The following is a 26,932-nucleotide window of genomic DNA, read 5'->3' as shown; positions in this document are numbered from 1 at the left end:
CCTGAGTCTTCAATCTCTTCGGAGAGATGCAATATCTGGGGAACCGCTTTGAAGTAGGAGCGAAGTGAAGGGGTAATTTGGAGCTTGAAGGAATTACTGCCGTAGAAACAGTAACCTTTGCCTTAGCTTTACTTATAGCTTCAATTTGTCAATGACATGTGGCATGATCCTATCTCCATCTGACAGCAATGTCACTACTGCTCACTCTGGAGGTACCTCATATTGGCTTCCAATTATTAAAATGCAACTAGTCTGCTGATTATGGAGTTGTGGTCTGGTACCAAGAGTAACCATACCCTTCGGAATTACAAAGGCCGAGATAGTTCTCACTAAAACCAAATACATACATCTAGTACACTTCAAACCACACTTTGTAATGTATCCTTACTACAGCACATGACTGTAAACACTATGGGGGTCATCACGATGGCGGATAGACTTCCAACCGTCCGCCATTATGCCGGGGCTTGGGACAGTCTGCCTGTAATGCGGCAGTTTTGCCATTGAGATTATGATGCGACCGCCACCGTGGGGGTCGCATCGGGTATCTCTGACATTGCAGAGGGAGCTGATGGCTGCAGCATCGACCACAATGTCAGAATACAGCCTTTGTATTTCCCAGCACTACGTTGCAGGCACCACGCTGTGCCTGCCAGCTGGTGCAGGGAAATGTAGAGGGTACCATAGGTACCCGCCCCAGTGCATACCCACCTCCCCCAACACAAGGGGGGCCTGCTACGGGCCCCCACATGCAATTCCTGCAAGCCTGTGAATAGAGGTTTTGCTGCCATACACCGCTGGTGGGAGGCAGCATCGTAATATGGTGGACGGTGCCTGCTAGGCACCGCCACCATATTGTTGATGCAGGGTGGGTCCGCCAGGCAATCGTAACGATTGCCTGTGGCGGGCCCATGGCAGACGGACTTTGTGTCCACGAGCACACCTCCCGCCATTGTAATTTGGCAGGCAGAGAAGTGCTTTACTATGGCAGTGAAACTGCCACCGGCAGACTGCCAGTGGGGGTTTCACCACCATCATAATGACCCCCTTAATTTTGTCAAAAAGGCAAACTGCAAAGTCTAAAAAAAAGTACAAGAAAATAAACGTTTTTAGAAGTCTAACTTACTTCTCGCAGTTGGTGTCATCGTTTCCTCTGCTGGAGTCACTGTCAAAACAAGTTGTCAAAATATTTTTCAATCAGAGCAAGAGCGTGACATTCCCACACAGAGTTGGTAGTTCATATTTCTCATGAGGGACAAAAAGGAACATTTAGGATTTTTATCTGGAAATAATTCCACTTGTACACTATCTCACACACCCACCCGCGCTCTCCTGAGCTCAGCTCTGGGCTGCTGGATATGAGAAAACACTGCCCCGCTAACTACCCGTGGCAGAGAAAAGCACACCAAACCATAGTTCAAACAAGGAAACTTGGGCCTCCACCCCCTGCTTGTAGTAAGAAACCTCTACTAGTTGGGGTGAAGTGGGCCTCACACACACCTGGGAATCGGTACCACTGCCAACCTCCATACTGCTACCAGCTATGCCCCTGGTGATCACCCGTAGGTAGGGTGACCTTCTGCAGAGTCAGGTGGATGCTTCTGCACGTGCACTCAGAGATACTTAATTTGGTTTATGTACTCATGCTAAAAAAAAACCTGTTTACAACTTCTGGCACAGTTCTCCATCTTTCTATCGATGGCAGCTCACAGCTGGGATTTGGGGGTAAGGATGATTTTACTCTCGGACCCTACCTTGTTCTGTTCAGGTGGTTTAGACTTCGCACAGTAAGTCGAGTTCATAAGCTAACCCCAAAATATATAGGATGCATTCTGGACGTTTTTCAATAATTCATTCCCTCTGTAACAGTGACAAGCTAACCAGACTGGCGTGATCCACTTCAAGATATATATACTTGGTACCCTTACTGGCCACAAAGCATATGATTAACTTTAAACTTATTGATAATATAATTAAATTACATTTTCAGCATGTATGGAAGTTGACGAGTTGTAAATGGTAAGTTGTGTATTGATATATGACACAACTTCCCTAATGAGCAACAAGCACACATCACAAGCATGTGTTTATAGGAAATAGCCTAATAGTGGTGGGAGCATGCTTTGGGATGTAGATCCGTGGGTGATTCCAGGCCACGTGACTGACATTTTCTGGCAACAAATGTACCTTAATATTGCTTTCTAAACTTTTTCTCCCACACTTGCTTCCTGAGCACAGCTAGAGAAGGTCCACTCCCTCTCTCGAGGGAACTGTTTGCTCTGGGCCAGCCTCTATACGCTTCCAACAAGCACTGCCTCTACCCCTTCCTCGACCACTGGTTGCAAGGGCCATGCCATGCATCCTTTTAAGGACCTAATCACGTGTGGCCTGGTTAATCGCCAAATGTGTCGTAACGGATGTTACCACACATATTGCAGTTAAGAGTTCTGTGATAAATATTAGCTGGGGCACAAATGACCGCTATTTACCAGAATAAAATTGTTTTCCGGTACCTTCTACCACATTTTATCCTCACCCGCACTATCTACTCTGTCCTAGCCCCTCACCCCCACTTCACCCATAGGCAGTTGGATAAAAGATCTCTGATAAAGAGCCCCTCTTTGAGGTGAGCCCGTTGGGCATTGCACCGCCTGCCCGACGAGGAGCATTGCCTATGATGAAGCATGACACTCGCAAGGGTGTGTGAGGCCATTATATCCAACAAATTGGATACCCAGGGGTGGTCCTCCATTGAGCACTAGCCCTTATACCTTGGTGACCTTCTCCTTCTTTCTTTCTCCCCCTAGGAACAGCCCAGTCATCTCTCTTGTTGTCTTCATGTAACAGTGCCACATATTGTGAAAGGTATGTCCTGTGCCACAAGTACATATGACACAGGCTCTCCTTCACCCATACAGGTATATCCCATTTATACTCACACATGTTCATACATCCCCAAAGACCACACTCTCACTGACATACACGGCAGCCCTGTCATAGTACCTCTTGTAAACGTATTTGGCTCAAACCATAGTATCTGGCTGTATGGTTATTAGGCTTAAAGTCAATGAAGCTGGGTGAGGGGGTGTCTGGTAACAATGCATGAGTTGCTTGGCTTTCAGTAGGTCAAGATGATTTTCACTGATATGAAGTGGCTCTCACTACAGAAAAAGATGGAGACCCCTGATCCAAACCCACTTCCAACCTCCGCCGAACACCTTGGATACCATTACCCTATAATAATGGAATCCTGCTTCCTACTCGGTTTTCTTCAGCAGACACCCCTTTATCCCAGCACCCTTACAGAGAAATATAAAGAAGACATTCCAATGGTGTAGTATTTAGAGAAATCGGGACAATGAGTTCTAGGGCATATGAATATCTGGATGGACTACCTTTGCCAGAGAACTGTTGAGTGACTTTACATACTGTCTACCATATCAATCTACATGCACTATGAGGGACTGGGGAACATGCAGTATCATGCTACCTAGACTGGTACCCACACCAATTCCTACTTTCAAACCAGATGACAACATGCAGAGGAGAGCCATGCATTCTCCCAAAGATAGGGGGCACCAGCATGAGAACAAAGAGGTGCTAAAGAGAGGCAGGAAACACAGACACTAGACAGGAAAAGGAAAACAGGCTAGAAGATGGAACATAAAATGTATATTTGTAAAGCTTAAGTTCACCCTTAAAGGGGTCTCTTGGCGCTGAATAACAGATGTTTATTGTTACCTAACTTAATGGTACTCATTTTATCGACCTCAGAAAGGATGAAAGGCTTAGTGAACCCACTGATAATGTGACCATGAGGTCGAACTCAGGCCCCTGCAGTGGATGCATTAGTCCACTGATCCACCAGACCCGGAACATCACAGAACTGGATCAGCGAGCCCAGTGCATGGGCACAGTGAATACACCTACCCTTGGACAAGTTAATGACACCTGGGCATGGAAGACATATGCATTGGGACATGGATTCCACAGGTAGTGTAACCTATCTGTCCTACGCTCACATTTACAAATAAGAAAGATGCACTCGGGAACATACAGAAAAGCCTGTTGGGTCAGGACAATATACTCAATCTTGGTAGATTCCAAGAATGGGAACACTTTCATGTGAGTAAGGGAACGATGGAATCATATCACAATGTGACACCACCATCTCCTACTCTCAGACCCAACACCACAGTATCTGGGAAAGGAACAAATATAAAAGGCAATGTAAATAAATGCACAAAGGTTCAGGAGGCTCATAGATGGAGCAGGAACACATCATAACTACAACAGGAAAACATCACGTTGCAACAGAAAAACAATGACATCTGGACCCTTTTATTCTGTGACCCTTAGTCACTCAGGTTGGACAGAAGACTTTAACATCTGAACAGGCATCAGGGTAGTCAATGACAGGAATATGGGATGCTCACACAGACACATGGGAGCAACATGTTTTGCCGTGGACACTCAAACAGTTTGGCTAAGAGATTTTCAGACTATTGGACAGGCATCCTCACTAGATCTGGAAACACTTGCATCTGAAAAGGGAATACTCCTGGAAATGCAATACATTGACACCCATAACAAGTGTACATTGGCATTAAGTTAAGAAATAGGCTGACACCGGAATTGGAGGCATACTTCTCCGGTATCAGTGAAACTGACTTCAGCACCTGGAGACACATCAATATGAGCACTTGTGTTTGTGGAGAAGTGTAGCTCAATGGTTAGAGCGGCAGACCCTGATGCAGAGGTCTGGCCCGGGACCAGGGTTTAATTCCCGCCTCGGCGGGTCTTGGGCTCAATTTCCTCGGACCTGATAATTCTCGCCTCGGTGCCTATTCTAATCATGGGTCCGACTCTGCAACTCTGGGCAATAGCTTGCTTAATCTCCACAACGGCCCCAACAGCGCTGGGATGCCTGGTTTCACCTTGGGGGTGCCCAGGAGTGGGCATTTCACAGGGAAAAGCCAGGAAGGGTTCCACAGTGGTATGCGTACAGCGCCAGGATGCCTCAGGGTATAGGTGCGCTATACAAGTACGAATTCATTTCATTCATCACCACATGTGATTAAAATATCGTGTCACATAAATATTGCGTCAACAATATTGTAACTACAAAAATATTGTGGTACAGAATATCAAAGATGAGGCTATCGTATTTTTGGGTACATAATATTCTTATAAAGAATATAGTTGTATTTAATGTTGTTTACTTTAATATAGTTGTAAAAAATGTTTTTTTTTAAATAATTTAATGTATATTAGTTACTATGTCAACATTAGGTGTTAGTAGTGCTAGTATAGTTGTAATCGTTTTTTTAATATAGTTTATAATTTTAAATGTGTAATTTATTTTAATTTAATGAGTATTATTAAAGCGTTTATTTTGGGCACAGCCCATAAAACACATACAATCAAGACAACATGAGTGCTCTTAAATATATTATGAAATTGTGCAATATAAAAACATAAAACCTCATGGTACATTCTTCATACTATATAAATAGAATAAAGTCAATATGTCGACAGTAAAAAGGGAAGAAAGAACATCATCTAGGTGGGTAGGTTGAGAGTCTGGGAAGGCAACCAGTTATACAATTTGTTCGCTGCTATAACCGCCACTCAAAATTCATATATTTACAGCAAGGGAAGTGTGCAAAATGACAATCATTGGGGGCTTAACAGAGAAAAAGTAAAAAAGAGAAGAAACGTTATTTATATATTTATATATATATAGATATATAGATATTACCTACTGGCGGTCACAAGTAGGTAGTTATAGTTAGAACCTAGTTTACATAGGAAAAGCGTTTTTTTGATTTGCTAATAACTTTGGCGTCGTTTGACGAATCTTCGTGAAATTCTTTAAAAAAAGTCTATCCAGGTCAGCTTCTATCCTGAAAGTTTGGGGGTGATTCGTCAAGCGGGGGCTGAGAAAAAAGGGGGTTCCCAAAATGCGTTTTTCGTGTGTTCATTTCCATAGGAAATTTTGAGACAGGCTATAGCCCGAACTGCTGAACGGAATTACCGCAAATTTGGCAACAAGGTAGTGCTTGGTTCAGAAAATGACCTTTCTTTTAAATGGGGACCACCACCTCCCTGGGGCTTTGCAATAGTTGGGAGGGCCCTGTGGACTGCCACCCCCCCCAGGGCCGACTCCTGCAGTCTCCCGGGGTGCCCACCCCCGGGACACTGCTGTGTGCTAGGTAGGGCGGGAGCATGGCTCCTGCCCTACCATAGCAAACTCTGCTTTGGATTTTGGAAGCAAGAGTGGGGAAACCTAATCTTGCTTTCAAAATCCAAAGCAGAATTGCTTTTTCACAAGGGGAGCTGCATGTCAGCAGCTCTCTGTGTGGAAAAGCAATGCCGGCTCCCGCAGGACACGGGGAGCCGGCCGGGACCGTGGAGGCACTGGGGCTCCCCGGCCCCGACGGAGCAGCTAGGTCCCGGGGGATGGGGTCCCTGGGGCTAGAAATGGCCCGGGAAGTGGGCCAAGCGCCCCCCTCTCCTTTAAATACATTTAAAAAATGTTTTTTAAAAAGGGAGGCTGGCCCCGGGGGATGAGGTCCCAAGTGCCTTAATTGGCCTGAGGAGGGGGACCACGCTGCCCCCTTCAGAAAAAATAATATTAATTAAAACAGATGACCAAGCCCTGGGGAATGGGGTCCCCGGGCCATAATTGGCCATGGGAGTGGGGACACGTGGTCCCCCTCTACATAATTTTTATTTTACAAAAGGGTGCAAGGCCCCGGGGGATGGGTCCCTGGGGCCAAAAGTGGCCAAGGGAAGGGGGGGCCACACAGCCCCCCTCCCAAAAAGGGGGGAAAAAAAGGAAAAAAGAGGAACCTGCAAATCGCCAGAGGCCCCACCCCCTCCCTGCACCACTGTGCAAACACACCCCATGGCGCATTTTAAGGTGGAGAAATAGTTCCCCTTGAATCCTGAGAGTCCCTGGCGGCTATCTAGCCAACCAGGTACCTCTAGTACGCACCACAGAGTTGCATTGCAGAGGGGTGTAAAAAGGGGCGTGGCTTCTGACCAGCTCTTTGCAACACAGCTCTGTGGTGCTTACGGGAGGCACATGGTGGGCTAGTTGGCCCCCAGGGACCCTCAGGATCCAAGGCCACTTAATCCCACAACTTAAAACAAGCCACGGGGCACGTTTGCACACTTGTCACATCAGGCCCACCCCCCTCCCTGCACCACTGTCCAAATGTGCCCTCCGTTGTAAGTTGGGGGATTAATTCCCCTTCAATCCTGAGGGTCCCTGGAGGCTAAGTAGCCCACCAGGTACCTCCAGTAAGCACCACAGGGCTGCATTGCAGAGAGGTGGTCTGAGGTGGTGAAAAGGCCACGCCCCTTTTTACACCTCTCTGCAGCGTAGCTTTGTGGCGCTTACTGGCGCTCACTGTAGGTACCTGGTGGGCTAGTTGGACCCCATGGACCCTTGGCATTCAAGGGAACGTAGTCCCCCCTACTTACAACGCACCAGGGGGCATGTTTGCACAGTGGTGCTGGGAGGGGGTGCAGCCTGATGTGAAAAGTGTGCAATGCTAGTTTGCTTCACCTATAATAGGTACAGACTAGTAGTAGCAGAGCAAGCTTGCTGCATCTATAACAGGTACAGCTTGGCAGGAGCAGTGGAAGCTTCCTTCACCTAGAACAGGTACTGCCCGGCAGCAGCAGTGCAAGCTTCCTTCACCTAGAACAGGTGCAGTGTGGCAGCAGTACAAGCTTCCTTCACCTACAAGAGGTACAGCCTGGCAGCAGGGGAAGCTTCCTTCACCTAGAACAGGTACAGCTCGGCACCAGCAGTACAAGCTTCCTTCACTTAGAACAGGTACAGCCCGGCCGAAGTGCAAGCTTCCTTCACCTAGAACAGGTACAGCCTGGCTGCAAAAGTGTAAGCTTCCTTCAACTACAACAGGTACAGCTTGGCTGTAACAGTGCAAGCTTCCTTCACCTAGAACAGGTGTAGCCTGGCAGCAGTGCAAGCTTCCTTCACTTAGAGCAGGAACAGAGGCATTTGGAGACCACGCTCACCTTTCTCAACCACTCTCCAAATGTGACTGCTACGTTATAGTTCGAAATTAGCATTTAAAAAACCTTTGAATTCACTGTAAAAAGCATAGGTTTCAGGCATGTTATAGTTAGAAATTAGCATTTAGCATTTAGCATTTAAAAAACATTTAAATTCACTGAAAGAAACACAGGTTTCAGGGACCTTATATTTAGTTGGACATTTCACTTGTAAAAAACCATAGAAATTCCCCCATTATAGTTAGGTCAGCTAATTATAACTCCCGCCCCACAATGCACTGCTGATCACGTCACATATTACATCATTCATGACATGGTCAGTGACATCACTGATGACATCAATGATGAAATCACTGATGACATCATCCACGTGCAAAACTGAAGCACCTCCTCGCACACTAATATAACCTTTGATACACCCACTGTAAAATATAGACTACCATTTTTTAAACCATCGACACACCAATACCAGTGACTACATACAATAATAATAAAGAAAATTTATAAAGCGAATGGTTATGCCATCTCGGCATGTCCCCGCGCTGAGTGAGAGGGAGGAACAGCTAACCGCACCTGAGGTCCACGCTATGCTAACCGGAGAATAAATATGTTTTAAGCGCCTTCCTAAACTTAGCTTCAGAGATCTCCATCCGGAGTTTTACAGGGAGTTTATTCCAGTATTGAGCTGCCAGGAACCCGAAGGAACAGCCTCCCATTCTGGCCTTCTTTACCTTTGGAATTTTCAACAGCCCGGTCCCACTGGATCTAAGGGACCTTCCTGGCACATAGCTGGTGACCAGGTCGCTCAGATATGAAGGGCTAAGGTTCTGGGTGATGCGATGGCAGGTGCATAATGCCTTAAACATCACTCTTTTCTTTACTGGAAGCCAGTGCAGTGAATCCAGGGCTTTTTTTGAAGCCGCCCTCCTAGGCTGCATAAGTACCAGCCATGCGGCAGCATTCTGCAAGACCTGTAGTCTCCCCAGACCTTTTGCCGTGGCGCCAAGGTAGAGTATGTTGCCATAGTCTAGGCAAGATGTAATAAGAGCATGCACCATCGTCTTCCTAGCCCCTATCGGGAGGAGATCTAACGTTTTGCATAGATTTTTAAGGACTCCAAAACATTTCCACACTACACGTATAATATGTCCATCATAGGAAAGAGTGGAATCCAACCTGGCCCCCAGATTTTTCGCCTCACGCACCTCCACTCATCCATGGAGTTACTCACACACCTAGTCAGTCATGCAAACAATCAATTACACTCCCATTTACTCACCTATACAGTTATACACACACCACCTCACTTATTCAAACATATACTAACACATACTTACTCTCTTACACAATCACTGATACACACTCATGCATACAGCCACTCACATGATCACTGACTCTCACGTCATTTATATACTCCAACTCTCACATACACTGCCTTTTACATAGGTAGTTACTCACTCACCAACACACCCATATATACACTCACCAGCCCATACAGCTGTTTCCACATCACTCTTGAACCCATATACCCAGTGAATCAACCACTCACACATCTATGCACAGAGTCACACACCTCCCACCCACCCACACACACACTCTGTCTCCCATACAAATACTCAGGCAACCAATCAATAACCCATATAGACACTCATGTAACTACTGACCAACACATGCAGCAGCTTACTCAACAACACACATACTGATACACACATTCAGACACTTTTTTCACTAACCCATGCATTCAGTAAGACACATTTAATCACTCACGTATGCAGTCAGTCACACATCTACTAAATCCTTCATCCAGACACTTATACACCCCCTCATTCTTCAATACACCGTGGCATATATATAAAACATATTTAAACTTTACAGAAATACACAGTCACTGGATGATGTTATCATTGATGTCATTAGTGATGTCACTGACCATGTCACGAATGATGTAATATGTGACGTCGTCAGCAGTGCATTGCGGGGGCGCGAGTTATAGATAGCTGAACTAACTATAACAGGGGAATTTCCATGGTTTTGTAACAGTAAATGTCCAACTAACTATAGCTTCCCTTAAAACCTATGTTTTTTCCTGTGAATATATATATATAAGTCAGCCATGGCCCGCAGTGGGAGTACCTGCAGGGTAGTGACGTGGGGAGGGGGAGGGGCAGGGTGGGGGGTAGTAATGCACTGCATCGCATTTGGGGATACAGTGCACTCAACGAAATTCGTTTTATTTATTTAAATGTTTACTTACCTGTAAAACTCCGTAATCCATACATTACTACCCCCCACCCTGCCCTCCCCCTCCCCACGTCACCGCCCTGCAGATACTCCCACTGCCGGCTGCGGCTGATATAAGTGCATCCTTTCACTATCATGTGTTTAAATAGGTGGAAATGTGAAACAATCGGTAAAAGAAAATAATATGGGGCAATTCCACAGAAAGGACAAGGTGTCCTGCCCTGACTAATACTTATCAACTCTCTGTCGTGCTTCAAGATTGAGAATAGCCTTTCTTCTTAGTACTCAGGCAATATTCAAGTACTGTGAGACCGCAAGAGCTAAAAGTTCTCTGGTGTCACTCTTAAATAGTCTCTCCGCTTCCCAGTAATGTCTCACACCTTTGAGATTGCAGAATAACATAAAATGGGACTCTGTTTCCTCTACATTTGGGCAGTTTGGACAGGAATTGATCTTGGGAAATACGTTAGCCCATTTAATGGTATGTGATCTTGGGGTCAGAACCCCGCACCTATATTGAACATACAAGCATTTTGATTGATATGGGTACAATTTAATGAGTAATTTATAATGTAGAAGTGGTTTTCTGGCTTTGTAGGGGAATAGGGTGGGAAGTTACTTAAATTATATAATGCTATTTTTTATATTAAAAAATTTAAGTGATTATTAGTTTTGTAAATTGTTTGATTGTTATTTAATTTAGTGAAGTTTAGTTGGTTAATTTATATTTCAAATTTTACATTTATTCCAATAATTTGTTTTAATCGCAGGTTGACATTTTTTTACAAAAACACGGTGGGATGTTAATTAATTTATAATTAATTACATTGAATGTTATTTAAATGTTTAGTTGATTATTAATTTTCTAAATATTAAATGAATTACTTTCTATTTATTTCAGTTTAATTTTAAAATTGTATTGCATAGTTTAGTTTTTGTACTTTTGGCACTAATTTTTATTTTAGTAGCAGATTGTTGTATTTGTAGGGGAATAGGGTGGGAAATTATAATAATGTATTAAAGTAATTTTTACATTGATTTTTTTTAAATATTTGTGTATATTTTTAAATTTTAGATTTTATTTAAAATATAAATTAATATTCATAAAAATATGTTTTTCCTTTTTCAATTTAATTATATTTGCATTTAAAATGTTTTTGATGTTCTTATGTTTGGGTATTTTGTGTTTTTCGCATGCAGGGAGGTAACTGAATTTCATATTTATTATTTGAATATTTTTACTTTGTACTTTTAAAAAAATATCTTTTTATTGCATGTTCGACTTGCAAGTAACATCACTCATACAGTTGTATACATATGCACAAACATTCAGGCTGTTTACACCACAGCTGATTTTTCTGGCAATTGTGTACATTTCTCAAGACACTGTCATTGTTAATTAGCCCATTCACTGGTATACTACATTAATCACTGTCATCTAACGAGAGTCCTTCTAAAGGTTTTGAACAAGTATTCCCTCTGAATTTATTCCATCTGCCCTACACCCGCTCCCATTTCTTGGGACACCCTCTGTGTATATACACTGCTTTTTCGGCCACCATGGCCCAATCCATGTCATTGCACCATTCTCCGTGTGTCAGGACATTTTGCACTCCCCAATGTTTGGCTACATAGCGTTTTGCTATAGTCATGCTCAGTGTTGTTGGTTTGTACTTTTTAAAAAAAAAATTTTAATAGATTATTTTGTATGCTTACTCTCATATCTAGTATATTTTAAATGTTTTTTGTTGTTAGGTATTTTAATGTTTTCTACAACATAACTAGGAGTTGAAATGGTACATCTAGTTTTTATGAACTTGAACACTTTCCCTACAGTTGTATACATTGGAGTGGAAATCGTAAATATTACCTCTCAGAATTCCAAGACCCTACTATGGGCTTAAATTGGAGTGGGAAAAATAAATCTAAACCCAATGAAGTCCAGCACTTTCCCTACTGTTTCTCAGATTGGAGCAGGAATAGTAAATCTTACTCCACCAAAGATCAATACCTTTTCTGGTCTTGCTTAGACAGAATTGGGAATTGTAAATGTAACCCCTTCAAAGTCCCATGCTTTCCCTACTGTTCCTTAGATTGGAGTGAGATAGTAAATGTAACCCATTTGAAGTCCAACACTTTCCCTACTGTTGCTCAGACTAAAGGTGGAATAATAAATTTTGCCCCTCCAAAGTTTAACACTTGCCCTACAGTTGCCTAGTCTGGGGTGGGAATAGTAAATGTAACCACTCCGAAGTCCAATGCTTTCCCTACTGTTGCTTAGACTGGAATGGGAACAGTAAATGTAACCCCTCTGAATTAAAATACTTGCCCTGCTGATGCTTGGCATGGATTCATAATATTTTCAAATATTGGTTAGTTTTTAATTTGTTTTCAGATATTTGGGGTTTAGAAATGTTTATATTATTTTTAGAGAAACATTTTATAATGATCCTTATATTTATTTTATTAGTTTAGTTATACATTTCCACTCTCTTTCTATAGATTTTTCCGCATCTGTTAATATTATTTTTGATAATTTGTAAAATTATTAAAATATTCAAAAATGTGTTTTTGGTTTTTAAATGTAGTGGACATTATTAAATAAAATTAAAGTTGCTATGTTATTTACATATTTGAATTGGTTTAAATGTTTTTGGTATATATGGCAAATGAGGTATCTTCATGAAACTCATTTGACAGAAAGCTAGCTCTAGGTCCAAAAAGTGTATTTTTCATAATTTTATGTAAATCCATTCAGTATTTTTTTTTTAAATTAAGGCTCAAAACATTTTCATATATCATGCTGTGGAAGATCCTTGGAGCCAACAGATCTCAAAATGAGATCTTTTTGGCTGTGGGCACCCCACCCACAAGGCTGAATGAAGTAATTTGGGGAGGGGGCATGCAGCCTCCCTCAGCTTCTCCAGGCCCTGGGGACCTTATCCCAAGTCCAATTTTTTAATAAGAGGAGGGGGTGAGGGGTTCTCCGCCTTTAGCCTCTTCAGGCCCCAGAGACCCCATGCCCTGGATCCAACTTATTTTTTTATAATGGGAGAGGGGCACGCGACCCCTGCCCTGAAACTCTTCAGGACCTGGGAACCTCAACCTCTGAGGTTGAATCAAATATATGGGAGGTGAGAGTGTGTGGGGCCCCCTTCTCTAAGCCAAAATCTGCCCATGGGACTTCATTGCCCGGGGCCTGATACTCTGCAGTGTCCGGGGGATCCTTCCCCCGTACACTGTGGCTCTCTGCCTGCGATATTGTGGGAAAATCCTGCCTGCACTCTCCAAGGCAGAGAACAGAAGTTAAAAAAGTAAAAAAGCTGCTCCTGCCCGGGCAGGAGCAAAGGAAATGTGCTCTCTCCCAGCAGCACACAGTATGGTGCTTGCTGGTAAGCCGGCAGGGGCCACTGGAGCTTCTAGACTCCCGTATCCCCCAGCGTGGCCTGTTTTGTAGATGCCATGGGCACCCACCTAAAAATTAAAAAAATGGTCAACTCCCACTAGGGGAGCTGACTGTGGCCGACGGTGCCCTGGGACTCACTCCGCAGCACCCAACTAAAATTGAGCTGTGGGTGCCCTGGGGCTCATCCTATGGCCCCCAATGAAAGTTAAAGATAAGAGTGTCTAGGTTGGCACTGGAACATCCTCAAAAATATATGAATAATAAATGAGTATTCATCGCCTCATAATGACCCAGGTTTTTTTTAAATAAACATTTTCTTTCTGGTTGTGCCCCTGGAAGAGGCAAGGCACCACTAACATTTTGTTATGTTGTGGGAGACTTTAATGAGTGCAGCAGCCCCCTAATAACATTAAAAGAGAAGCATAAGTCTCCTGGGTCATTAAACCCATGCCCCAGGAATAGTTACCATATTTTTCTAAGGCACACCTAGCTGGAGCTCTGAGCTTTTCAGCTGGAGTGCTAGGCCCTCTTGTGATTGCTTTCATGATTGCATTTTGTGTGCTGAAACAGACATGTTGATTTTTTTTGATTAAAATGTTATTAAACATTTTTTACAGCAATAACTTTTATTAAACTTTGCATTGTGTGAATTAGTGAAATATACATTTGTTATTGGTGATTTTTGTGTGGAAATAATGACTTTGCTTTATATATGTTGATATGCTCATTCCTTGAAAAGGCCAATGGGCCCACGTTTTACTTCTTGGTTTTGCGACCCATGTCAAAGTCAGCAAGTCTGCCTGACTGTGGCAAGGGCCTTCGCTCAACCATACACTGCACATGACCAATCGGTGGTAGGATGCTTGCGGGGAGTTGGATGCAGACCTGACTGCAGGTCTGGCTCTGCACCCAACCCCATGCATGACCACAGGCTGAATGCTGGGTGAAGTTTGGGTGCCAGCAAGGGGTTGGTACAGGTCCTGGCCGAATTGCACTCTGCCATGCACTGCGGGGGTGGGACGCCCAACCCTCGCTGTGCACTGTGACCTTAATATACATTTTGAAAAACCCCATAATTTCACTGAATGAAAACAAAAGTTAAAGTGTTGTTATAGTTAGGAATTGTAATATGATGTTACTTTACATTGTAGAAAAACATAGAAATTCACTGAGAAAAACAACATTTGAAGCAAATGTTACAGTTAAGTGGACCTGTCAGCTAAAACATACTGTTTTAAACAACAAAGGCACTGAAATTCACCAATTATAGTCAATGCAAGTAACTATAACTTATGCTCTAAGGTAACTATAACTTGCACCCTCCCATTTTATGTCACTCATGGCATGTTCTATGATATCATTAATAACATCACTGCCATATCTGAAACTACATAATTGATGACAAAACTGTGCATGGTGTGGCACGAGTGGCGTCACCACTGGGTAGTTATAGGTAGGATTGTGTTGCCATGGGAATTTTTGTTATTTATTTTGCTTATAACTTTGGCGCAGTTTGACGAATCTTCAAGCAACGTCCAAAAAAACAGATTCACTGACTTCAGCTTCTTTCTGGAAAATTATGGGGTGATCTGCAAGCAGGGGCAGGGAAAATGGTGGCCCCAAAATGTGTGTTCCCCATGCAGTTATTCATACGAAAATTAGACACAGCTACAGCCAAAATGGGTGAAAGGAATTATACCATGCTTAGCAGAAAGGTAAATCTTGGTCCAGAAAGTATGCCATTTTAGATTTGGTGTATAGCCATTAAATTTTTTGGGAGAAATTAAGGTTTAAAATATATGTATATTTTATGCCACTGAGGATCCACAATCTAACATATCAAAAGATATCTGATTGTTGATCTGATTCACTGGCATCCACAAAGGCGTTGCTACAGCCATCAACAAAGGCGTTGCTACAGCCATTTTAGCACTCGGGGACTCAGTACCCCATCCTAAAAAATTTTATAAAAAATCTATAGGCTGGGCAGGGTAGTGGAAATGGAAATGGAAAAAAGAACTTGATAAAGCGCTCTGCGGCCAAGCGGCTTCCTGGCGCTGGAGGGTTTGACCAGACTCACAAGGGGGGCACGGGAGAACTAGCAAGGGAATGCTTGGGCAAACAGGAAGGTTTTGAGAGCTTTACGGAAGTGGGTATAGATGGGAATAGAGCAAATGAACAGAGGGAGACTATTCCAGATCCGGGGGGCCAGTACCGAAAATCGGGTACCTCCCGTTCTGGATTTACGGAAACGGGAGACGTGAAGAAGGGAAAGGGAGGAGGAACGGAGGGTGCGGCTGGGGACGTGAGGAGTGATGAGAGACCCAATAAAGAGTGGAGCGGAATGGGTGTGAGCGCGAAAGGCCAAGCAGGCCAATTTAAAAATAGATCTAGAATGTACAGGAAGCCAATGAAGAGACTTGAGTGCAGGGGTGATGTGGGAGGATTTGGGGAAACGAAGAATGAGGCGGGCAGCCTGATTTTGAATGGCCTGAAGACGGAGGGTTTCGTAGGCAGGTATGCCCACGTACAGGCCATTCCCATAGTCGAGGCGGGAGGTGATAAGGGCCATGACTATGGTTTTAAGGGCTTCCGCCGAGAAATACCGAGAGATCTTCCGGATGAGGCGGAGGGACAGAAAACAAGAGGACACTACGGAGCTGACTTGGGCATGCATTGTCAGATCATGACTGACCTTGATGCCCAAGGTCCGGACGGAAGAGACCGGTGAGGGGGGGGACCGAAGGAAGGGGGCCGGTAAACCGCGGACCAAGGATTAGAGGGGCCACCCGTGAGGACAAGCTCCGTCTTGTCCGGATTGAGTTTCAGGTGATTGGAGCTCATCCATTCAGATATGAAAACTAAGGTAGAACAAAACTTAGGAAGCGACACCAAGGGGGAAGAAAGATCAAAGACAAGCTGGAGGTCATCCGCGTAGTTATATACAGAGACCCCCAACTCGAGAAGAGAAATGATAAGAGGGTAGATATACAGATTGAAAAGGAGGGGAGAAAGTGAAGAACCTTGGGGGACCCCACAGGTGATCAAGCGAGGAGGAGCAGTGAAGCCTGAAAGATGGACCGCTTGGGTCCTGCCCTGAAGAAAGGACGCAAGCCAGGAGAGGGCGGCGCCCCGAATGCCCGCTGCGCTGACACGGCCAAGAAGGATAGAATGATCGACCATGTCAAACGCAGCGGACAAATCGAGGAGAACCAAGGCCTGGGGGAGGTTGATGTCTGCTTTCCCCTTAAGTTCGTCCAGGACTGCAATGATCACTGACTCCGTGGAGTGGCCTGGGCGGAAACCTGCCTGATCGGAGGCCAGGAGGAGGTTCTCCTCGATATAGTTGGACAGGCAAGATGTGATATAGCTTTCAAGGATCTTGCCCAAGTAAGGGAGAAGAGAAATAGGCCTGAAATTAGAAGGAAAAGTGGGGTCCAAACCAGTTTTTTTGAGGATGGGAAAAACTATAGCAGATTTAAAAGATGAAGGAACAGAGCCCAGGGCTAAAGAAGCATTGAGGAGAGCAAGAGGGGGAGCGGAACAACTGGTGAAAAGAGTTTTAACAATCCGTGCGGGAGCACAGTCAGCCGGAGAGCCAGACTTAACTTTTATTAGTAATTTAAGAAAGCAGTCCAAGGAGATGGGTGGGAAATGATCCAAAGAGGAAGGGGGCAGGGGGAGGGAACAGGGAGAGCCAGCTTGGGGCACTGTAGGAATATTAGCCTTGATGTTAGTAATCTTATCAATGAAGTAATCATTGAGTGAAGAGCAAAGGGACTGAGATGGAACCCCTGTGGGGCCAAAAACGAAATTTTCTTTTATCAGCTCTGATGATCAGCCGCTCTGATGAAAAAAAAGGTGAGCCAGGGGGTTTGGCATTGGAGGTTGAGTCTGGGCCTGGCTCCAGGCCAGGGCCTGCATCCAATCCCACGCCACGCACGGTGAAGGAGATCTTACTTTAATCTTAAAAAGCTCAGAGAAATTCACTAAAATACAAAGATTAAAGTGGTGTTATAGTTAGGAATTGTAATCATATGTTGCTTTATATTAGGGTTAGCAGTCACAACAAGATAATGAATGGAGTGCGGAAACTTTTCAAGCACTCACCCACAGTCTAGAGACATGGGTTGAATCCATCGTTGCTCCTTGTGCCATTTCAAGCTAGTGTGGCTGATGAGGGGAAATATCCTGAAACCAGTCTGAAGATGCTTGTTTCCAGTCCAGGGAGGACCTGGCTTGACAGTGCGGGCTTGACTGTTCCCATGGGGAGCAGGGTCAAGATGATTTGGATATTACTGGGTCCAAACTGGGGTGGCCTGGTGAGCAAAAGAACAATTGACTTAACCCAAATCTCTTGACTGGGGTTGAATGTTTGATTTGTTCAACATTGCATCCCTCATTTGTTTGCGCTGGATTTTTTGCCCTAAGTGGGATGGGTATGCCCAGACGTGGATCCCTTGCTCGCTGTGCTACTGGATTCAAGTTAGTCTGGCTGATATGTGGTGATACCCTGAAACCAGTCCCAGGATGCTTGTTGCCGGTCCAGGGAGGACCTGGCTTGGAAGTTTGGGATGGACTGTTCCCATGAAGAGCAGGGTCAAGACTGATTTGCATATGGCTGGGTCCAAACTGGGGTGGCATGGTGAGCAAAACAATGATGGATTTAACCCAGATCTCTTGACTGGGAGTGAATGTTTGATCTGTTCAGCATTCTGTCAATCATTTGTTTGCACAGCATCATATATGGGGTTGATCGAACTTGTGGAGCTCTGCAGGGTTGCATGAAATTCAGCGGAATTCTGCGGCATTCCACCCACTCCTAAAAACACAGACAGTCAATCTGAAGCGCAATGTGGGCAACCAGATTCAGCGTTGCCAACAACTGGTGCCTCCTGTTTATGTCCCAGAGGGCTGGGAACTCTGCACATTGCCAATCAAGGCAGCCTGAGAACTGGATCAGGACAGCAAACAGCGGGTTCCCATAGCAGTTAGTGTATGCAGGACCTCTGGTGCCTCCCTCCCTGCAGTCATGATCATTAACATTAACCATCGGGTCCGCCAGAGGAACTTAAGCCAAGTCTTTGTTTACAGACATCAGAGACTGGCTGCCATGCCCTCCCACTTGTACCGGCGCAGCTGCTCTGCTCACTCAAACTCTATGTTGGGCTTGGTGTTTTGGGGCAGCTCGAAATCAAAGCTGCAGTCCAATCTGGCCATGAGCAAAGCTTACCTCCCACCCCTACTTTATATAAAACAAAACGTAGAAATTCAATGAAAAAACAAAGATTAAAGAGTCCCCATAGATATTTTTAAAGCTATCATTCCTCTGTGGGGTCCCCTTCTGGGCCAGGTGCTTAGCGCAAGTTGTCTTACAGGATTTTTGCCCACCTGGGTGGAGTCCATAATCGTGCCCATCTTTAAAAAGGGGGACAGACACGATCCGGGATGCTATAGGCCCATCTCCCTATTGGACTCTTTTAAGAAAATAGTTGGGCGGATAATCTTGGACCGTCTTCTAGTCTGGGCCAATGACAACTCTATTTTATCTGACTTGCAATAAGGTTTTCGTACTGGCCTAGGAACAGTGGAGCAAGGCTTAAACCTTCTAATGCTGGTGGGAAAGTACACAAGGGCTAGGAGGGGGAGTTTGTTTCTGGCCTTTGTTGACCTCTCGACCGCCTTTGATTGTGTGGTCCATTCCAAATTGTGGGCCTTGCTAGGACAACTAGGGGTTGATGAAAATATTATTTATTTTCTTAAACATTTTTATAGTAACGCGTCAGCTCGCCTTCGTTATGGCCTGAAAGTGGGCCACACTGACAAAATTCCAATTAGGAGTGGAGTCAGGCAGGGATGTGTCCTGGCTCCGTTCCTTTTTAATTTGTATATCAATGGTCTGGAGGGAGCCCTGTGCAGTGATAGCTTAGATTCCTCATATGTAGCCGGCCGGCCAATCCCGGCACTTTTGTACGCTGACGATGCTGTACTAATGTCTCGGACTCAAGTGGGACTACAGCTCCTGGTGGATAGGTTTGCCCTTTTCATGAAATATCTGGGGTTAAGGGTAATCACGTCAAAAACATTCATCATGCGATGTGGTAAGGATTGTAAGACCAAAAGGGAGATTTTTATTGCAGTAAAATACAAAGGTGGTTCTGTTGGGTAAAGACAATCACTTTGAAAAAAGGCTAGGTGCGCTCAATACACATTGAAAACAACCTCTCTGAAACAAGGACATATAGAGAAATTGAAATTGATTTCCAAAAATGCTTTATATTTATAGAAAAGCAAATATGTTACATCTGAATTGATTCATTCAATGATGCCGATTGTTTCAATAAATGATGATAAGACCGTCAAAAAACACAAATGTGTGAGAAATGTGACTGTTGGTGAACAAAGTGCTCAGTGCATCAAATACAGTGACACATATGTACAAATTATATACAAGGAATTTGGGTGGCCAGAGTGTTAATTCTTCTCCAAGGAGACAGAGGGTTCATGTACATGCTCCTGGAGTATCTGGACCAGTGGTAAAGCGTCGACGTTTCGACCCTCGTGCGCCCCAGTTGGTGGTTGCGGCGGGTCTTTATCAAGACGGGGTGGAGGGGTGGGGGGGACAGTATGTGAAGCAGGTGGAGAATTCTCAGCCTGGTGGTTTGCCAAACCATCAAGCCCTGTGTTCATGAAAGGAGACGGTCCAGAGAAGACGGGTGTAGAGATCCGCCCGCATCCAGAAGAATGTCTCGGCCGCCTTTGATTGTGTGGTTCATTCGAAATTGTGGGCCTTGCTAGGACAACCAGGGGTTGATGAAAATATTATTTATTTTCTTAAACGTTTTTATAGTAACGCGTCAGCTCGCCTTCGTTATGGCCTGAAAGGGGGAGGCACTGACAAAATCCCAATTAGGAGTGGAGTAAGACAGGGATGTGTCCTGGGTCCGTTCCGTTTTAATTTGTATATAAATGGTCTGGAGGGAGCCCTGTGCAGTGATAGCTTAGATTCCCCATATGTAGCCGGCCGGCCAATCCCGGCACTTTTGTACGCTGACGATGCTGTACTAATGTCTCATACTCAAGTGGGACTACTGGATAGGTTTGCCCTTTTCATGAAATATCTGGGGCTAAGGGTAAACACGTCAAAAACATTCATCATGCGATGTGGTAAGGATTGTAAGACCAAAAGGGCGATTTTTATTGCAGGGCAGAAGCTTGAGGCAACTAAGCAATTCTCTTACCTAGGTATATTATTTACTCAGAATGAGTCTTGGGTTCAGGCAGTAGCAGCTAAAAAACTTGCGATGGTCCATTCTACTGCTGCCCTGAAGCGTTTTGGTAAAAAATTAGGCAGGAGACCGCCTGTTGAGCTAATTAAGATATATAAAGCCAAATGTGTATCTGGTGCTACCTATGGGAGTGGGATATGGGGCTTTGCTGACCCTAACCCCATCCAGGTAGCAGAAAACTCTTTCCTGAAATATATCCTCGCCGTTCCTAAGAGTATTCCTAATTATAACTGCCACGCAGAATTAGGACTCCGATTCATATCTGATTTGATCAAGCTTGAGCCTGTGCTTTTATGGCACAGGCTGTGGACTAAAGAAGAAACCAAGCTGAACAGGGATATTGTGTCAGATATTTTGAAATTGGAAGGAGCATTGAGGATACCATGGCTGAGCTATGTGTTTTTCACGGATATTGGAAAGCCGGAATACTTCTTAAATCCACTCACTATCTCAGCCATTTCAAGAAAAGATTTGAGGAGGGAGGGTTTGTCTGAATTTTCCATAGATTTGTTAGTTTCCCAACTGTAAATGAATGGTCGTATGAATTGCAGCCTTGTCCCTGTGATGATGTGTTGCCCCAAAGTACCATTCATTTCCTTTTATTTTGTAAATTTTATGATTTCCCTAGGAGCAGTATCTTACTGCCTCTATTGAGACAGATGGGCCTGCGCCAATGTCGTCTGGCCATGTTAAGTACACAATATTTGAACAATGAGCAATGTGTAGCAACAATCACAATGTTTCTGAAACGAGTGACATATTATAGGAAAACATTGACTGTGTAATGTATTTGTAATTATAGGAAGGACGCTTTTTATTGGAGTTCTGCCATTAATGAATTGATTTCTATGACATGGTGATTCTGTAAAATGTATTTGAAATGTGTAACTTTTTATTATTAATATGTATGCTTTTATGATTGCTTTTAACAATCGAATAAAGCTATATTTGATTGATTGATTGAGACATTATTATTAGGTGAAAATCTAAGTTAAAACATACTATTTTGAAGAAATAAAACCACTGAAATTCACCAGTTACAGCCATGCTTCAAAAGACATATTTTAAACAAACAAAACCAATTACATTCACCAGTTATAGTTATCTCAAGTAGCTGTAACTCGCGCCCTAAAGTAATCATAATCGGTGCCCATACCACGTACTTCTATATGCCTCACATATTACATAAGTATGACTTGGTCTATCACATCATTGATAACATCACTTCAATATCTGAAATTACATCATTGATGACAACACTCTGCATGGCGGGGGCGAGTTATAGTTACTTTAGGGCACAAGTTATACTTACTTGCGATAACTATAACTGGTGAATTTAATTGGTTTTGTTTGTTTCAAATATGTTTTTGTAGCATGGCGTATAGGACTTTAATATTTGCACACATTAACCAGTTCCTTCCTTTTGTGTTTTTTCAAGATAAAATTACAGTTTCAATTTTTCTGGGATTTTTTTTTAATTTAATATTTTATTGAAAAACAAAAACAAAAAGCAGAGTCATCATCCAATAATTAGTCCATACAATACAGAATCAGGTACGATGGGCAATACAGAAAGAATATCACATCAAGGATTAGTACAACGTCTAGGTCCAGCCTTATCCATAGCCATATCCACAGTGAGGGAAGTACAGATCTCACCTCTAAATACATTCCAGTGTCCCCACTTTTTGTCCCATTTCTTAGGGCCTCCCCTGATCTTAAAGACAGATTTTTCAGCCAGCATGCATCTGTCCATTTCAGCCACCCATCCCACCAGGAGAGGCCTCTGGGGGGCACCCCATTGCATTGCCACTGCACGTTTCACCAACAGAAATCCCAGTGCCACCCACTGGAGCTCCACCTCCGTGAGGTCCGTGGCACCCCATATGTTAAGGATCCCCTCCTTAGGGGAAAGAGGGATGGGTTTCCCTACTGCCTCTCTCATTTGTTGGACCGCCCTATCCCCGAACTGTTGAATTACAGGAAATTCCCAGAGGACATGGTAAAAGGAACCAGGGAGGCCGCAGCCACGGACACACATGTCATTAGGGCGCCTACCTATTTTGGCCAGGAGAGGGGCAGACATATAGGCTCTGTGTAGGACCTTCAATTGAATCAACCTGAAACGATGATTCATCGCCGTTTCCCTGGGGGACATTAGTGCCGATCTCCATTCGTCATCCTCCAGGCGGCCTACGTCACCCTGCCACATATCTCGAAGGGACTGAAAGGAGTCGGGCATATTGGTGCATAATTTACGGTATGTGTAAGATATTGCCTTTGTCAGGAGAGGTTCAGAGAGTAACCTATCCTCAAGGGGAGAGGCCTCTGGAAGAGAGGAAAGATCGGATACGTTTGTAAGGATAGCATGTGTAATTTGGAGGTATCTGAAAGTCTCACTCTGGGCGAGAGCGTGTCGCTGTTGGAGGTCAGTAAAAGTCAGTAGTTTCCCCTTGTGGACTAAGTCACCTAGGGTGGAGATGCCAATCATGTTCCATTTATCAAACGCTTTATGATGGCAGAGGGAGCCCAGCTTCTGTGAGGCCCAGAGCGGGGTAGCCTTAGTAAATACGTCGGACCATCCCAGGCTCTTGGTAGCCCGGTGCCAATTGGCTACAGTTTGGGACATGGGCCCTACATAGCGAGTTCGGGGGAACCTACCATGCAAGGCGCCCAAGTACCCCTCCCGCCCCGTCTGGTAGCGTTCAATGTGAAAAGCCGGGTTCGCAAGTGACCCATGAATCCAGGAGTTGGTGGCCACCAGTTGGGAGGCACAATAATAGAGACGCATATTTGGCAGGGCGATACCCCCATTGTACCATGCCTGAGTACATTTATTGGGAATTTTTTAATAGTAGAAGGCAGTGGTTATAGAAGCTATACTATGTTTCTCACCAAAGAACAGACATTTACATTTGAAAATGTCTCTGCAAATACATTCTCACAGCACTTCAAACTTCAAGTCTGATGGAAAACTTCACACATGTAAGAAGGTAGATAATTTAAAAGATAACTTACACTCAGTATCAGGGGTTGTTACTTCTCTTCTGTCAGTTACTTCTGAAAATATTAGAATAAAAACAGTAAATAAAATATTATTGTCCTCTTCCTTTATGTCAGAAATAAACCTTTTCACGTTAAATATTGTTTTATTAACTAATCAATCTTTGTAAACCACTTACTTTATGTAATTTTAAAGGTCAAAAGTAGCAAATTGTTTTGCATTTGCGCTGTAAAGCCTTAAGAGACTACGTAATGATCAAATAATATCCTAAAATAATATTGAGGTCACAGTTCGATTTCCAGCATGAACAACTCAATCCAGGTTGGTATACTCTGGACCATCACATTGGGTAGTAGTAAAACCTGCTGTTTGTAGGGCTTAAAGGTCATGCGAATTGTTATACAAAAGCAACTTAATATGCTTAATAATCATCTCTTCTACATGAGATATTTGCATTCGAGTCGGAACTTGAAATTGCATCAATGACCAAGGGGCACATGCATGAAAGTTACATTTTACAATGACCAAATAGCGATTTTTAAGAAATTGCAGAACTAACATCATACCTAGATCATAATAACATTCTAGACGGCACCCAACATGGTTTCAGATCTCGGCACTCCACCGAGTCTGCCCTGATCCTGGCAACAGAAGAGGTTCGCAAATCTATGGATAGGCATGGGTGGGTGCCCCTTGTTCTGCTCGACCTCACGGCAGCCTTCGATACCGTAAATCACAAAGTGCTGTTACGAAGGCTGCGGGAGGTCGGCATCAGAAGAAAGGCCCTAGTCCTAATATCATCATTTCTGTCAGCCAGGGAACAATTAATCCACTGAACTGGACTCCATTCACAACTGTTTACTCTCCCTGGTGGAGTCCCCAGGGGCTCGGCCTTGTCTCCCACCATGTTCAACATCTATGTCGCTCCCCTAGCCAGATTAATGAAGAGCCACGTCTTCTCGCTGGTGTCTTACGTGGACGAAACCCAGCTAGTGGTGTCCGTGACACATAGCGTAGACGCAACTGCTGAATGGTTCCGAAATTGCATCACAGCTCTGATGACCTGGATGAACTCCAATTTTCTGAAACTAAATACAGGTAAAACTGAGGTTGTAGAGTTTGGTCCAAAATCCTCTGTCTGGAGCCAACTATGGTGGACCCCTGAAGCCGGAAACTGCCCTGTGTTGGCATCCAAAGCTAAAAACGTAGGTGTCTTGATAGACAAAGACCTCACTCTTGCCCCACAGATAAACCAGGTTTCCTCAGCCTGCTTTTTCATTTTGAAGGTCCTTTGGAAAATCCTACAGTTTATTCCTTTTTCCCTGAGGAAAACCGTGGTTGGAGCTTTAGTGCTGTAGAGGTTGGACTATTACAATGCTCTATACCTGGGAGCTGGTGCAACCCAGCTTTCCAAACTCCAATCTCTTCAAAACGCGGCTGTCAGAGTATTGCTCAACCTTCCAAAGCACCATCCTACATCTGCCGGGTAAAGCAACTTCACTGGCTCCCAGTAAGACGACGGGTGGACTTTAAGGCCCTGTGTGTAGTTCACATGGCAATCTACGGAGGAGGTGCCTATGATCTACAAGTCCTATTCCCCTGCTATGAACCATCACGCTGTCTTAGATCCTCAAACACTGGATTGGTACTCTGCCCCATGATAAACAGAGTAAGGTGGGGGGGAAGCGCTTTTCATACCAAGCAGCTAAACTGTGGAATTCTCTTCCGTTACCAATCGGACTTCAATCCAGCACGTCACTTTTTAGGAAGCAAATAAAAACATGGATTTTCTCTCAATTCCTAAGCTGTCTTGCTGCACTAGCCTGTACTTACCTCAGCGCCAAGATGCCTCAGAAATAGTGCGCTTTAGAAACATCCAGTCAGTAAACGCAAAATCTAATGCATCAAAACAGGCTGCGAATAGCGATTCTCTAATTGCGATTTCTTAAGAATCGCTGACGCAATTAGGGAATCGCCATTTGCTATTGCAACTCCATTCTTTCCTATGGGCCTCAAAGCCCATAGTTGGGAATGGCCTTGCATTGCCTAAATTGTGATTACCTAATTGGTAATCGCAAATTAGGCAATGCAAAGGAAAGGGTGCCCGAGCGCCTATGGCCACGTGAGGTACCCCTAACAAAAGACATGTGCACATTTAAGGCACACACATGCCCTAGGGGCATGTGTGAGCCACATAGCACTATGAAAAATTCAGTTGTGTGCATTTTTCAAAGTATGCACAAATTAGCAACAACTTGAAGTTAAGCTAATTAGCTTTTCCTAAATGCACAGTTCGCATTTAGGAAAGGCTTCTTGCATTTGCATTAGGGAATCGCAAATTGTGATTCCCTATTAACATTCTCAATTTAAGTAATTGCAAGAAATTGCGATTACCTAAATTGCGAATCTCAAAAACTTTCATGCATTGCAAAAGGCCATTTTGTGATCCCAAATGGACGATTTTATGCTAATCATACTGTTTCCGATCGCAAAATACCTTGATGCATGTGCCACCAAATCTTTTATTTCTTTTTTATATTTATATTGGGGATATTTGCATAGCAATTAACACCACTTAACAGTTGGTTTTCAAAGTTCTACATAGGGTTGGATGGGAATCATGTTATCTAAAAAGAGCATAAACAGACAAGATGTAGGTATACGCATAACTTTGAAACCCATCATGGTGTGCCTGAGCACCAGGAACAAATAGGTTTCAGTATGTTTCAGAATCCTGTACTCATTGGCCTCCTTACCACCAGCCACGTAGCTAGACTAGTTGCCGCCCAATGCGGTTTCTGCGGTGGCTACCCCACAGTTGTATGTAAGAGCGGGGGCATACCTGCAGCGGCCGCCCTGCGACAGTATGTAAGAGCAGTGGGGAGGCCACAACCCCCCCCCCCCAAAACTCGTGCCGTTCAGAAACGTACTGGTAATAAATTA

General features: G+C 44.0%; 1 protein-coding gene across 2 annotated transcripts in view; it reads right to left on the bottom strand.

The window, feature by feature from the left end:
- Positions 1-26,932, bottom strand: part of OC90 (otoconin 90) — a 619,335-nt gene that overhangs the window by 281,507 nt on the left and 310,896 nt on the right. Inside the window, exons 8-9 of one of the 2 annotated variants that reach the window (XM_078685553.1) lie at positions 24,004-24,045; positions 1,127-1,165 (exon numbers count right to left, since the gene is read on the bottom strand). In XM_078685553.1, the coding sequence (XP_078541679.1) occupies positions 1,127-1,165; positions 24,004-24,045 (81 nt within the window). The remainder of the gene's footprint in view (positions 1-1,126; positions 1,166-24,003; positions 24,046-26,932) is intronic. The other variant, XM_078685554.1, reaches the window with a different exon arrangement.

The sequence above is a fragment of the Lissotriton helveticus genome, chromosome 4_1 (assembly GCF_964261635.1).
Source record: "Lissotriton helveticus chromosome 4_1, aLisHel1.1, whole genome shotgun sequence".
Lineage (NCBI taxonomy): Eukaryota > Metazoa > Chordata > Amphibia > Caudata > Salamandridae > Lissotriton > Lissotriton helveticus.
Note: the sequence above shows the minus strand (reverse complement) of the source record. Positions and strands in the feature narration are given on the sequence as shown.